This window comes from Oxyura jamaicensis, chromosome 6, assembly GCF_011077185.1.
Source record: "Oxyura jamaicensis isolate SHBP4307 breed ruddy duck chromosome 6, BPBGC_Ojam_1.0, whole genome shotgun sequence".
NCBI classification, from domain to species: domain Eukaryota; kingdom Metazoa; phylum Chordata; class Aves; order Anseriformes; family Anatidae; genus Oxyura; species Oxyura jamaicensis.
In genome coordinates, this window is record NC_048898.1 from 9,246,322 (window position 1) to 9,260,659 (window position 14,338).

Here is a 14,338-nt window from a genome sequence, read left to right on the forward strand (position 1 = left end):
ATTTCTAGAGGAGGCCATGTGAAACTACTCCTGGCTTTTTGCAATAATCCCAAATTATACTGCTGGGAGCATGAAAGTAAAGGCAATTTCTAAATTTGATTCAGTTAAGACCTTTAGAGTTTGATCATTCATTTCTACAGATAAAGTACTTATCTCTACAGGATATGGGGCATCCTCTTCCCCACTGCAGATTCCTAAGAAGCACTGTTATACATCAATTGAAAATGCCATCCATTTATAATATAAATAAATAGAAAATAGATGCATTTCAGTTTTGGCCCTTATTCTGTTAACTTGGGGGTAGTGATAGTTACAGATCAATGTTCTTCCTCATCTAAAAGTGTTCTTTGTCAGTGTACTGGCAGAATAAAGACCTGTTTCACTGACTACTTGTAAGGACTGTTATTTGCACATAATAAGCAAGTTTTAAATTTTATCATACGAGCTAAGTTCAAGACGTGAACCCTGATGTCATTGTGTTAGATGCCACACCAGTCTGTACTGAGATTATACCTGCATATATGCTTACTTATATCCCTGTGTGCATTCATAAATGTTTATAACAAAACTGTAGTTATAAAATACATAATCATAGAACATAAAAATTATGTATTAAGATAATATAAGAGGACAGGACACCTATAAAAAAAAAAGAGTTAACTATTTACTCAAAAAAAAAAAAATTGTTTTAAGAATCTTTCAAAGGGGATCTACTTTGTGCCTTATACCTCCTGAAGTGCTCGTCCTCCTCACCCTTCCTTCCTGGACTTCCTAGCTTGCTGAAATTAATGGAAGCTTTTTGCCTTTTATTTGCATAAGCTTTTAGGAAAAAGTAGAAACAGAAGAATGCTTTGTAGAGACGCTTCCCTAGCTAATAATATAATCTCAGCAGAGCTCTGCTAATTAAGTTTTCTGAGAAATGGAGTTGGTGAGAGTCAGAAATAGAAAGATGTCTTTTAAGCTTTTTTTTTTTTTTTCTCGTCTTTTAGATATTTTTCTGATGACTTTAATATCTCTCTCAGGAGTTCAGTGAGCAGTTTGAAGTTTCCCAGCTGTATGAATGCAACTGGATTGTGGTGAATTGTTCAACTCCAGCCAATTACTTTCATGTCCTCAGAAGACAGATCTTGCTGCCTTTCAGAAAACCGGTAAAGTTACTGTTACTCTAGGTGTATTAACCCTCAACGCAAAGAGGGGACCTTTGTTTGTGTCTGTCATACTGCTGAAAGGAAGGTTAATCCTTGGTGGTTTAATCCTGAACGCAGGTTGGAGGTGGCCAATCTGGTGGAATAAAACACAGCTCTCTCTCAAATTCTAAAGCTTGTTTTTCAGCTTTACTTCTTTCTGGTTGTGCAGAACTTTAGATGATTTTGACAAGACACTGTGCCGCTAACAGGTTACATAAAGTTGATGTCTAAGTGCTGGTACTTCAAAAACATGCGTGTACTTATATAGGCAGTGACTGCCATCTTTAAAACAAGCTCTTTGTGTCTGGAGTCTTATACTGGTTTTACTCCAGTGCCAGACACTTTCCCTCTCCTCTTTTAGAGATATTCTTCTACAACATTAAGAAGAATTCACAACTGCAGATTTCTTCATGTTTAAACTAGGATAACTACATAGTGTAAGGCACTGTGATTTGCATCACTGCATTAAGGTGTTTGCTGTAACTACAATAGTGGCTGCTGGTACAGCAAGAGAAAACTTGGAAGATCAAGCTGGGTTTCCCTAGAATACACCTTCCCAGTTGGTTTCTATTGGCAGAGTTGACCGAAGTGCTCCATCACTCTGAGATGTTTATCCTTTTTAGACCTTATTTAATGCTAAAATTGTGGTGTTGCTGTTGTTTCTTCCTTTAAAAAGCAATTGCTGTGAATTCTTTCAGATGCTAGCTGACTTAAGACATGGGTGCTGAAACACAGATTTTTGGAGAAAGCTCTATGTTCACCTTTGAAGCCATTTGGCTCCTCTATAACTTGAGTACTAAGATACAAGATATTTTAATGGTTCATAGTGCTTTGATTTTGTTCTTAAAGGGGAGCATAAAATAATGTTTTTTTGAGAACCTTTATAGGGAATGAATTAACCAAATCTTTTGAACAATTATGAAACTTCATAGGCTTTCAAAACAGAAAAAAAAAAAAAAAAAATTTACTGTGTTATTCACTTTAATTAGATCTATAGCATTTTTAGTTTGTGGGTTTTGTATGAAGATTGTTAAAAATATTGCATATAATAATGTAGATAAAGCTGCTCCTGAGTGCTGAAAAAATTTCTGTTTTACAGCTCATCGTTTTGACACCCAAGTCACTGCTGAGGCATCCAGAAGCTAAATCCAGTTTTGATGAAATGGTGTCTGGTAGGTCATCTTAGAATACTATGAACAAATAATGATCTATACCAAGTCACACATCAAATTGGAAGTGTGAAGAAGAGAAACTGTTCTAAGGAGTTTGGCTTTTCCTTTGGCTCAGTTCTGCAGTGCTGTTGTAACAAGATCTAGCCTGGACTTCGGCTGAAAATTCTGCATTCAAATACAGATTCTTGATTTTAACAGGTTGTCTTGTAACCAGACATTAATCTCAAAGGCTGTGGAAAGTGTGTTCCCTTCTTTATAAGGTTGTGCTCCTTAGTATTAGGTCCCTCTGCTCTTTTTCCCTTCATTGAAAAACTTGAATTGCTTTTTGTACTGTACCCATAAATGTGAAGGATGGGTTGTAATCACACTGTGCCCGTTTGGAAGAACAAAGATCTCATTTCCTTATTACAATACTCAGTTCTGGGGCTGCCATGTCACACCAGTGATCTAAAGTAAGATGAGTGAAACAGTGAGTTCAGATCTGTACCCTACTGCCCGTAGCTGCTGGTGGTGTGCCGTCAGCACCACCGGATCATGTAGCAGCAGCAGATGTAACACCAAAAAGGGAGGAATTGGTCTTGCCATGCACTGGCTAGAATGTATTAGAGTGGCATAAGTAAATGCAGTGAAAGATAGTAAATGATTAAAGTGGTTGTTTAGAGTGAGCCAATGTGCATGATTGTGGTGGTCTGTTTCAAGTTCTAGCTAGGGTCTTGATTGCTGTCAGAAGAGAGCTCAGGTTTTTAAAAGTGTGTTACAGTATATAAACATGGGTAAACATTGCAATGTCTCCTTATTTTAAGTGAGTAAAGTTTGCTTCTCAAGCAAAGAAATCTGTGGGTTTTGATTACTGCTTAAAAGCTTTTTAGAATGAGTCAGATTAGAAATTTTATAGGGATTGTGATTTGTCTCTTTAAGTCTTGGGAGCCTCATCTACTTCAGGCTAATCCTCAGTAGCAGCCAAAATTCCCAATTAACATCCAGTTCTGACATACCGTCATGTTCCTGCTGAAGATGACAGCAAGAAGTACTGCTGACTCTGAGCTAACTCTTTTTGCTTTGTTTTTAACTGAAAGCTGAGCCAGCTGACCCAATGAAGCACAGATTCAGGTTTTTTTTTAATGATGAATTCTGCTGTTCAGTGAGACAGGGTAATTCTGACATAAATCAGTTCCTCTTTCATATGTTTGTGTTGCTGCTTTTCTACCCCCAAGATAAATGGTTCTTCAAGCAGTAGCTTATTCTTCTGGTAAGTGGGTGTACTGATTCAGACTGGGAGGTCATGCCACTGTCTGCTGCCTTCCAGCTGGTTAATGTGGGAATAGTTCTAATCAATCATAGAAAGGAGCAAAGAAAAGGATCTTTTAGACCATCAAGTCCCTCTTCCTGCCAGTACAAGACTACTGGCTTTCATTCTTTCCAGTTTCATATATCCCAAGCAAATTGTTCTCCTGGGAGATGATATCACAGGGAAAAGATATCTAGCAGTCAAGACATGCATCTGAAATTGTATCTTAGCACTTATACATATGTCTCAGTACTATGCTAATTCTTTCTTTGTCTAATGCTGTTTTAGCTCTCAGACAGAGGTTTAAATCACATAAATATACATCAGTTGTGTGTGTGCTATTGTAAATATTTCTACAGTTACCATATTTAGCTTCAGTATGAATATGTGCTCTGCTTTTATATATAAACTTCAGAAATTTTATAATTGTGTTACTGTTACGTGGTTGATATCATCTTGGAAAGGAGAAAAAATATTTCAGGTAGATATCTGAATAAAACTGTAAGCAAAGGTAAGCTATCCCATCAACTTTAATGGCATGGAGCTGTGACGGGAGATTCAGGCTGGATATTAGGAAAAAGTTCTTCACTGAGCAGTTGGTTGGACACTGGAACAGGCTTCCTAGGGAAGTGGTCATGGCAGCAAGCCCACTGGAGTTCAAGAAGCATTTGGACAACACTCTCAGACATGTGATTTGATTTTTGGGTGGTCCTGTGCAGAGCCAGGAGCTGGACTTGGTGATCCATGTGAGTCCCTTCCAACTCAGCATATTCTATGATTCTGTGATTCTGTAACTTAAAATTGAAGGTGTAATGCACAACACAAAGCTAAAAAGGAATGCATTGTTAATATATTTCTTCCTTTTAAGTGTGGAAGAATGGATTATTGTCAGTCTTTTAAATTCTTGTGAACAGCCTAAGAAGAACTGCAGATCTGAAAAGTTGTGAGAACAGGGAGGTAACAGGACGCCGTGACCATTGCAGCCTGCTGATTGCTCAGTAAAGGACAGTTTCTTGTGCTGCTTTATTCCATTGTCAGTTCCACTGAGAGCACTTTACTAATTTTTGCTCTAATTAGGTACCACTTTTCAGCGTGTGATTCCTGAGAATGGACTGGCAGCTCATGCACCACATGAGGTCAAGCGAGTGATTTTCTGCACAGGAAAAGTATACTATGATCTTGTGAAAGAGAGAAAGAATCAAGACTTGGAGAAACAAGTAGCTATAACCAGACTTGAACAGGTGAGCTCTCTGACCCTCAGAAGATAGGATCTTTGGGGAGACTCTCAACAAGGGGTTGCTATACTTTTAAAGATGGCACTTGCCAGCAATGATGGTGAAAGCTGGCATTCTTAAAGAACTAACAAGACATTATCTAACCCTTGTGGCCTTGTGGAGAAGGAGCACATCAGTAGTGTAGTGGACAATGAGATCCAGAATGCTTGGTGAGTTTTCCAGAACAACATAACAAAAAAAATGTTACAGCATGTACAGCATGATGGCACCTTAAATTTATATATCCAGTCTGTTGGATTTAGGTGTTGTGAATAACACTTGGCAACTATATTGTCATACCCTAATTATGGACTTGTATTGTGGCAGCTACTTTACTAGAAAAACTTGTAGGAATGCAAGAGATATGGACTATAAGCTACTTCTGTTCATATCTGTGAAATGATAAAATACGTGTGTATTCACTTCTGACAACATGAAAACAAAAAAAATGAATCACCTTAATAAACATATGGCTATTAAATTAGTGTGGTACTAATTGGTACTAATGGTTGCAATATGCAATAGTTATACTACCCTGTGCTAAAACCATGTAAGAGAAAGCTTTGTGAGTTATTAACATCTCTTTCCAGATCTCACCATTCCCATTTGATTTGCTCAAAGAAGAGCTTGAAAAGTATCCAGGTGCTGACCTAGTTTGGTGTCAGGAGGAACACAAAAACAGTGGATATTATGATTATGTCAAACCTCGTTTCCGCACTATTGTGAACCACACACGACCCATATGGTATGAGACTTTAAACAGTTGCTCTATCTCCTGGCTTCATCTGTTTATCAGGTTTTTGACTTGAGGATTTTATTTATGGGGAAGGCAGGTTCCCCACAAATCAAAAAACTCTCTGAGCTGGGGTTCTCGGGTGAAGGAGGGAAAAGTCTAGGCAACTGTTTCTCAAATACATAACGTGTATCTTGTTCCTCCTTGTAGTTCTAAAAGAAAATCAGTAGCAACTAGCTCTGTATTTATTGCCACTTAGCACAGTGCTTAGCTTTCCTGGCTTTTTCTTTCTTCTTGTCTAAGAATCTGTCTTTTCTAAGAATTTCACTCCACATTTCACATTTCTGGAGAGAATAGCGGTTGTAAGAGCTCAGTCTAGTCAGATATCTTTACAGTCATTTTAGATGATTAACTCTCAAATCTGCACATACAGCTGTTGAAGGAATGAGAGTCTTCATTGCCAAAAGCAAGTTATCTAATTATGAGACAGTGTAGCTGTCTGCCATGGGAGGGATGGGGGAGAAGATGCAGTGAGGGGGAAAGAGGTGGAAGATGACTGGAAGGTATAACTGATGGTACAAATTAGATTTGATTATATTTTTATTTAAGAAAGATTGATGATAAAATGTTCAAATCTGCCAAGTTAACTTAAATGCATTTAGCAGTATGATCATGTGCTTGTTAGTGTCAAAATAATTTCTCTTCTTACCTCATTTCTCTGCCCAATTATTTTTGTCACAAAGGTATGTTGGCCGAGAGCCTGCTGCTGCAGCTGCCACAGGCAACAAGAACACGCATCTGGTGTCGCTCAGAAGGTTCTTGGATACAGCTTTCAACCTAGAGGCCTTTGAGGGAAAGACATTCTAAATGCAGGGCACCACCTCGTCTCCATTCCAGTACTGTCTCAAACCATTGCATCCAAAAAGGAATTAAAAGTGAATGGGAAAAATACTGGAAATTATGTAAGGATCCAGCAGCTGACTTCATTACACTGCACCTTGCTCCCCAGTTTGTAAGAAAAAAAAATCCAACTTACCTTCCACCATTTTTTGTCACTTGTCTATTTAGATTGGGAACTCTTTGGGACAAGGCAAGCAACCATTGCTGATTCACCAAAAGCACATGCCATGTTTTTGTACAAGAAGTAATTGATTTTTTGTCCTTTGCATTTACCTGCTGGTCAATTGCCACGTGCTTTCAGTATGGACATAAAAGGGAACTGCCTATAAGAGCTGTCCCTGTGCCAGGCAGCTGAGGTACATCGAGTTCATGAGCAGGTACATTGAGTTCTGTGGCAGGGATCAGCCGGGGGTTGCTTTTCTTCTGGGGAGGGAGTGCTTGGCTTCATTGGTGGCACTGTTTAGTAGGGTGGTCTCAGACTGCTGCTGCTTATGCTTACTCTGCAGTGCCAGAAAGAGGGTGGGTACAGCTTTCTTCTAGAAGTCCTGTTCCATCTGCCCCAGGAGAGCTTGGGGCTGGGTGAGCCTCGTGACTGCAGGTTTCTGCAGCACTCTAGGCTATGTAGTGGCAGGAGACTTCCTCTCTTCTTTGTGCTGGATGGCCAAGGGAACTGCACAGTTAAGGAAAGAAGTGGTGTAACAGGAAGCAGAGGAATGGCCATGCCTGTGTGCAAGTAGGAAAAAGTAACTATCTGCAGGAGGACCCTATGCTCCTGCAGTGCCTGAGGGTTGTGCTAGATCTGCTCAGAACAAGTGACTGGAAAACACATAGATGAGACTTCACCCCCGTCTCCAGTTCCCTGTCCTGAGCATGCTCTTGGGACATGCTCGTGTTCCTGGCAGTAAGATTTACCCTGCTGTTGCTATATTGGCTGTGATATAATAAGGCTTGACAGTTTATGCCTGATGCAAAGAGTCAAGTGATGCTGAAAAGCTTCTGATCTTGTCAAAATAAAAAGCTTTATTAAAAACTTTGAGTTATGATCATCTACTACTAGTACAAGTAGGTTACCAAAAAGGGTTGTGTACCTCATACTGTTCCTTCACTTGGCCTGGAGACAGCAAGATGGTAAAAATAAAACAAAATAACATAAAATAAATTCTTCTGCCAGAGCATTAAAGTGGTGTGATAAGTTACTTACTATGGGTTCCAGAACCAAACTTGGCCTAATATTTATGAAAAGCAGTAGCATCCTTTTAATTTGGACTAGTTGCATTGGGCTTTTCTGTCATTGAAACACTGAAGTTAGTTCAGTCTTTTGAAGCCTAATGAACTTGGAAAACACGGCAGTTGACACCAGCAAAGGTTGTCTCCTGTCCATTTCTACAGCTGAAAGCATTAAGCTGATAGGCAGTAACCATCACCCGAAGTATTTTAATGCTTTTAGGAGTCCATGTTTTTGTGGTGAGAATTGAATGCATCTAAATACTGCTGGCACCATTTATTGTATTCTCAGTCTGTGTAAGGCAGGCCAGTGCTGCATGAAAATTGATAAATGCACTTATGCCACAGTATATGCAAAGATAGGAAACAAAATAAACATAGAGATGTAAGTGGTAAATGGCAGGTTTCAATTTGCATTGTGCACCATAGATTGTGGTATAATAGTTGCATAAAAATTCCATCAAAGAATGTAAAAATAAATAAATAAAAATATGTAAGAATGAAATTCTCTGTTATGCCTGTTCTTTTTGACAGTTTTTCCTCTGAATGTTGGCATTAGTATCCCATTCGTAAAAGTGCTAGGGCAGCTCATTCTTCTGTTTTTGTTTGTTTGCTTGGTAGGAGTTTGTTTAAATTTAGTAGTAAAGACACAGCATTTGAACTGGAAAAAAAAAAAAAAAAAGATAGTTACTCAGAACCATTGGGTTAAAAGTAGTAATTAAGACTTGGAGGTTATATTACAATATTTTTGTTTTATTCTAAATTAAGGAATAAATCAAGTGAACGCATTTATGTTCAAAGCAGAATTTTCAAAATGATGGAATTGAACTGGGTTTCATTTCTCTAATTTGTAAACACTGGAATAAATTTCTCTAAATATGTTGGCTCAACATATTTTTCTTTAAAATTGTTTACCGTTGCCTGTAGCTTCCAATAGGAAATGTTCAAAACATGTTAAAGCATTATAAATTGCTAAATGCATAGATTACACTTATGCGCAGAGTTTTGCTGCTTTTCTACAGCAAGGTCCCTTGAATAAAAAACACAGAGTTCTGAACTAGATGCACATTCAATCGGTGCATTATCGACAATGAATCCAAGTTTCTCTAATGGCACCTTTAAACCGGATTCAAAATCTCTCTCTGATCTCATAGAAAAATACCGTTACGTTTAACTTGTCAGCCAGTTCTTTTTTATATACTCAATAGCGATCAGTTAATCTGCGTGGAGTGTTAGAAAAATACCAAAGTATTGATATAGGCTTCTGCAGCTCACCTGCACTGAAACTCAAATCACAGCTTTATAACTCAGAAGGAAGAGTACAGCAAATAGGAGCATTCATTGCCTTCATTGTATTTGTGGGTGAGAAACCACATCACGCATGTCTACCGTAGCAAATGATTTGCTAGGACAAACAGCCTCCATCACATAATTATTTTTGTTTCCTATTAGCTACCTGATGAGATGCACTAGCAGCAGGGGTGCGTTTGATGGAAACTTTTCCTCTACCCGTGGTGCAGTTGGAGTCATAGTCTGCTAGAGCAGAGAGGAGAGTCTGCTAGACCTGTTCTGCAGAAAGGGAACCATTCTGCTTGTTCAAGGAAGTAAAAATTAATATCTGAGACTAGACAAGAAACAGGAATGTGTGCTCATTATTTGAACTGTGTAGATAAAAGTGTGTGTGTTGGGGAGGGGGATCTTTTTTTTTTCCAGAGCTAGGAATAGCCACTATTGCTAATAAGAACAAAATAAAAGCTTGGGAACCTTTGCCCTACATGCACATACATGCACAAAAATCCCTTTCCTCACATCGATATTTTGACTGTTAACTTCACACAAGTGTCATAGACTCTTTTATTTCTCGACCTAGTTTTTTCCAGTGGCGTAATGCAACTTAAAATGTTGCCCCAAACATGAAATACAGGCACACGCAATCATGTAAAATCAGAAAAACCCTAAAAGCAGATGCAAAGTTGTTGTAAGTTTACAGGTCTGATCAAGGATGGAGGAAAAAAAAAATCTGCTGTTGTGCTGCGCATTGGTTCAGTGATTCAGCAGGATTTAATTTTACAGGCTATTCAGCAGGTTGGCACTGGGCAGAGCAGCAACGTGGGGAGCCCCCTCCGCACCTGGGGGATGAATCACCTGGCACAGGTGGCTACTTAATTATGGGACTGGCCTGTGTGGGGTGGCAAAGCAAAGGCTGTCTGTTGTTAGCTGGCTAAAGCCCAAGACTTGGTCCCACACTCTTATCCTTACCTTTGACACACCAAAATGCATCCCTGTTTATCCTAGAATGGAGGGCTGCAGCTGGGCCCATGGTGGGACAGAGGTCCCTGCCCAGGCCCCTGTGGGACGCTGCCCCCCATTTCTACTCCAGAGAGGACAAGGGCTGCGGAGTTTTACTACAGCGAAGGAGGCTGACCGTGCTTCTGGGAAAGACTCTGGGAGCAGGAGGCTGTGGGAGCCCGGCTGCTGGCACTTTCTACAGGCAGGTAAGAGACAAACGTGGCTGGGAGGAACTGGGCAGGGTGCCTTGTCCTGCCCTTGGGGTGGAGGGGGCACATCCTTCACAGTATTGTCAGAGCTTCTGGGGACTTCAAGGCCTGGAGGAAAACACATGACAGTGCAGTGTCTTTCTGCTGCGAGCCACAAGCAAAGGCTTCTCAGAATGTAAAATACTGCTACTTGTATGTAGCATGAGCACAGTGAGGCTTGTTTGGAAGAGGTGAGGAAACCTTTGAATGAAAGATAGTAGAGAAATGTATATACAAATATATATATTTTAAAAGGCTTTAAAAATCCCTTCCCCTTCCATGGGTGGAGGTGAAGAATGCCTTGCCTTTGCCAGGCTGCAGCTGTGATCCCCACTGGTAAGGTCTGCTGGGAGGGACGGGTGCTGGACTGCTTCCCTTTCCACTGTGTTCTGGGAACAAGATTGTGAGTCCTGAGGCTTTGATCAGCTGGTGGAAATAGGCACCAAATAATCCCTGTAGATGAGGGTAATTTTTGCATGCATGTTTCTGCCCTTCCTGGGTATATAAAGTTACTGAGCAGAGTAAGTAGAACATGAAACTTTAAAGAAACTTTAAATGACAGAAGGTGTTCAATACTTCTATTAGTTCTGACTGAGATGTTTTGGGTGTTTTTTTGTTCCTTTTGGTCATTTAGTAGTTCTGCAAAGTCCAGTTGGGTAGAAATAGCTGTCTTGACTTGATGGACTTTACCAGTTAAAAAAATGATTATTTAGTTTTCTGTAATGTTTATGTAGGCCAAGGACAGAGATTAAGTGGCTATGTTTTCTTAATCATCAGTGTGAGGTATTAGGAAACAGCATGTGGACTGAAATAAAAATTAAATGTATTTGAAAGAGGGAAATGGATGAATGTTGCCTCTTTTCCACGTCTTTTTTTTTTTTTTTTTTTTTTACTGTTAAGTCAATTCTGATTATAGATACTTCTCAGTTCAGATTGTGCTTTTCTTAATGCTGTTATTTAATTATTTAATTATTTAAATTGTGCCTTATTATACAAAAGGAATAAAAGAACAAAAGGAAAAATATTCAGGAAGGATAATGTGTAGCTTTGATTGAAAATATTTCTGAGACTTCTCCAAAGTTTTCAATTATTAATAAGCGCACCAGGCGGTTTCTTTGTGATATTTAAGTGATGCAGTCATTAATGGCAAATGGAGATCTAATTTATGTAGAGGGGAAAACAATTGTCATCATCGTTAAAGATGCTGTGTGAAACACTGCAACATAACTTCTGTTGCAGAAATCTGTACTTCCTATGCAATTCCCCATAAAATCACTGATACTTTCACAAAGGGGCATGGTCATAGCCAGCCTTGTGTCCTCCTGCCTTGGAGGATGGAAGGAGTGCTCAGGCTATCGCAAGCGAAGCAGGTCTGGGTCAGAGCTCAGCTCAGCTCTTGGGTATTTTCCTGGGGTGGCCAATGGACATTACCGTTATAATGGTTTTGTTTTAGTAGTGGTTTAAGCAACCACATTTGCGTTGGTCTTACAATAAAATAAAAGGTGTCTGCTCAGGGACTTTTCTGGAGGGCAGTGATGTTTAGTGCTCTTGGATTGCTCCCTGCGCCTGCCATGCAGCCCCGTGTAGAGGAAAAAGTGCAGGGGAATGTTAGGAAGGTGCCTGGATATGCACCTCTGGTATCCTCTGTCTGGGTGGGTGTTGGCTTGTGTCTCTGCTCTTTAGCCTGTGACAGAAGACTTTAAGTTTCCACAATATCCATTTGTTTATAAGTACCTCTTACTGGGCATCAGTGGACCAAGAACTCTTAGTGTGAGGTTGCTGCTCTCCCTCTCCTTAAGTAAGCTTAATTATTAAAAAGCAAAACACATTTGAGGAAATAGTGTATTTCTCCAGATAAATGTCTCTATTACTGTGGATATCAAAGGGATAGAATAAAATTGTCTTATTCAGAACATGATAAAACAATTGTATGTAATTCCCCTTGACTAAAAATAAATGTTTAGCAAATTGCTCCCAACAGGCTTATAAAAGATGAAATATTTATTACTATATGTTAATTATAGATTTTAAGCAATACTTAAGTAATTTAAAGGGATTGGTTTGGTCTTGCTTTGAAGAATTTTATGTGATTAAATCTTTCTTCACCAATTGTTCTTTGTGCTAAAGCGGTTTGCACAATCATTCTTAACGAAACAATTTTTTCAGTGTTGATTATGTAGTATAGGATGACTAGTGGATGTTACTTTTCTGTGAATGTCATGGCGCAAGCAAAATCAAATTCCATCAGCCTTAACATTCTCACAGCTGGACTGAAACACCATAGCTTTTCAAGTCTAGAAATCTTACTGACATAGGAAAGTTATATTTTACTCTAGGAATATTAGTCTCTGACACTAAAAATCAGTTTTAAAGAAGTTTGCACGTACTTTCTTTTTTGGTGTAATATATCTGACAAATACATATACGTAAAATACACTGCCTAAGTTGTCTTTTTTCCCCTGAGCAGCGTAAGATATCAAAAGAACCATAAATATCTTGCAACTTTATGTCCTAAATGCTATTTCATGCCAGCATATTTTGTACAAAATTACTTTGAGGAAAATTATTGTTTTATCAGAATTTCAAACTATTGTTGACAAAACCCTGTCATCCTAGAGTTGATTAAGAGCTGAAGCTTTGTGTTGCTTTGGGACTCTTCTTTGCAACAGCCTGCTGCCTATTCAGAAGGAAAGATAAACAGAAATAAAGCATCTTAATCTCCAGTGATTCTGAACGGTTCCTGGTTACACTCTTAGATAATTAACTTCTCCTCTGATATGCTCATCTAATAGATATCTGGTCATATGTGGCAATGTTTATTTAATGCATTCTGTACTATTTATACCACAATGCACCCTGCTCATTATAAAGTAGACATTCTTTAATTTATTTACACACATCTAGAAGCGCTTGCTTTGACAAAACTCTACCAGCTTCAGAAAAATTTATCTGAGCATGCACATCAGTATATGACTGTACATAAATAGCTTCTGCTGGGGCTGTCAGCAAAAAAGAATTCTAATAGTTTTCCTTCTCTTCAGCATCACTGTTCTGAATTCACGTGCATAAAAATTTAGGGACATGCTACTTGAAGTGTGACTTTTATTTTTATTTTTTAACCTTCAGTTGAGAGGCTTCAGAACTGCAGTAGACTTATCAGTAAAACTGTATTTTTCATAGGGAGCGCAATATTGTGCAGCTTGTGAGCTCAACAGATATATGCAGGATGTACCTTTGCAGTACTTGTATCTGTAACAAAAACCAAAGGAAAGTAAATGGAGAACTGTGTAGCATACTCTGGTCATTGGAATTAAGTTCAAAGCCCATGATAAAAACCACAGATTGGTAAGACCTTGGTGGACACTTTCCTAGGTACATTCACAGATATGCAGGTTTACAGATTTACATAGATGTGCATACGTGAGTAAATGTTTATGTATCTGAATAGTGCCTATGTGTGGGTGCAGAACAACCCTGTCTTTTCTTAAAATTGCCTTACAAAATTGACAAAAATTTAAAGGGCCACATTTCAAATGCATCTTAAATTAGCATGGATCTTGTCTCTCACTTGAATGAGCCTATACTGGGTAATGAGTCTTGTAAATATGTGCCTCGACAGAGCAGAAGAATCCTGCTTGTATTCTTCTGGGCTGTTTTCCACCTATAACACATGTGGGCATTGCTAGGGAATGTTCTCAGCACGTTAAACAAAAATATCTTAAAGCTACCAAAAGAAACCTGGATGGTTTAAAGGGACTGTTAAAAGCAAAAATATATTTGTTCCTTTTTTATATTTTAAGCAGAAATACATACATATAAAAGAATTTATTGGAATAAAGCATTTCCTTGTCCTAATTGTGAAGTATAGCACAGGTAAGTTGTACAGCACTTTTTACTGGAGAATTGGAAAACAGAGATCTCTGACTTAAAGCTGTCATCTCCATTTCAGACAAAGGAGATGGAGAAGTCACTTCCTCCTGACTGCAAGCCAAATGAGTCACAGACTCTTAGTAAGTAAAAACA

The 14,338-nt window shown here is 38.8% G+C and overlaps 1 protein-coding gene and 1 long non-coding RNA gene across 5 annotated transcripts in view; both read left to right on the forward strand.

The window, feature by feature from the left end:
• Positions 1–8,657, forward strand: part of OGDHL (oxoglutarate dehydrogenase L) — a 55,885-nt gene extending 47,228 nt beyond the window's left edge. For all 4 annotated transcript variants that reach the window (XM_035329998.1, XM_035329995.1, XM_035329996.1 and 1 more), the window contains 5 exons: positions 1,023–1,148; positions 2,287–2,359; positions 4,725–4,888; positions 5,512–5,666; positions 6,398–8,657. In XM_035329998.1, the coding sequence (XP_035185889.1) occupies positions 1,023–1,148; positions 2,287–2,359; positions 4,725–4,888; positions 5,512–5,666; positions 6,398–6,521 (642 nt within the window). In that variant the 3' untranslated portion in view covers positions 6,522–8,657. The remainder of the gene's footprint in view (positions 1–1,022; positions 1,149–2,286; positions 2,360–4,724; positions 4,889–5,511; positions 5,667–6,397) is intronic.
• A 1,567-nt stretch (positions 8,658–10,224) lies between these two features.
• Positions 10,225–14,338, forward strand: part of LOC118169339 — a 47,110-nt gene continuing 42,996 nt past the window's right edge. Inside the window, exon 1 of the long non-coding RNA XR_004752028.1 lies at positions 10,225–10,273. This is a non-coding gene — a long non-coding RNA (uncharacterized LOC118169339). The remainder of the gene's footprint in view (positions 10,274–14,338) is intronic.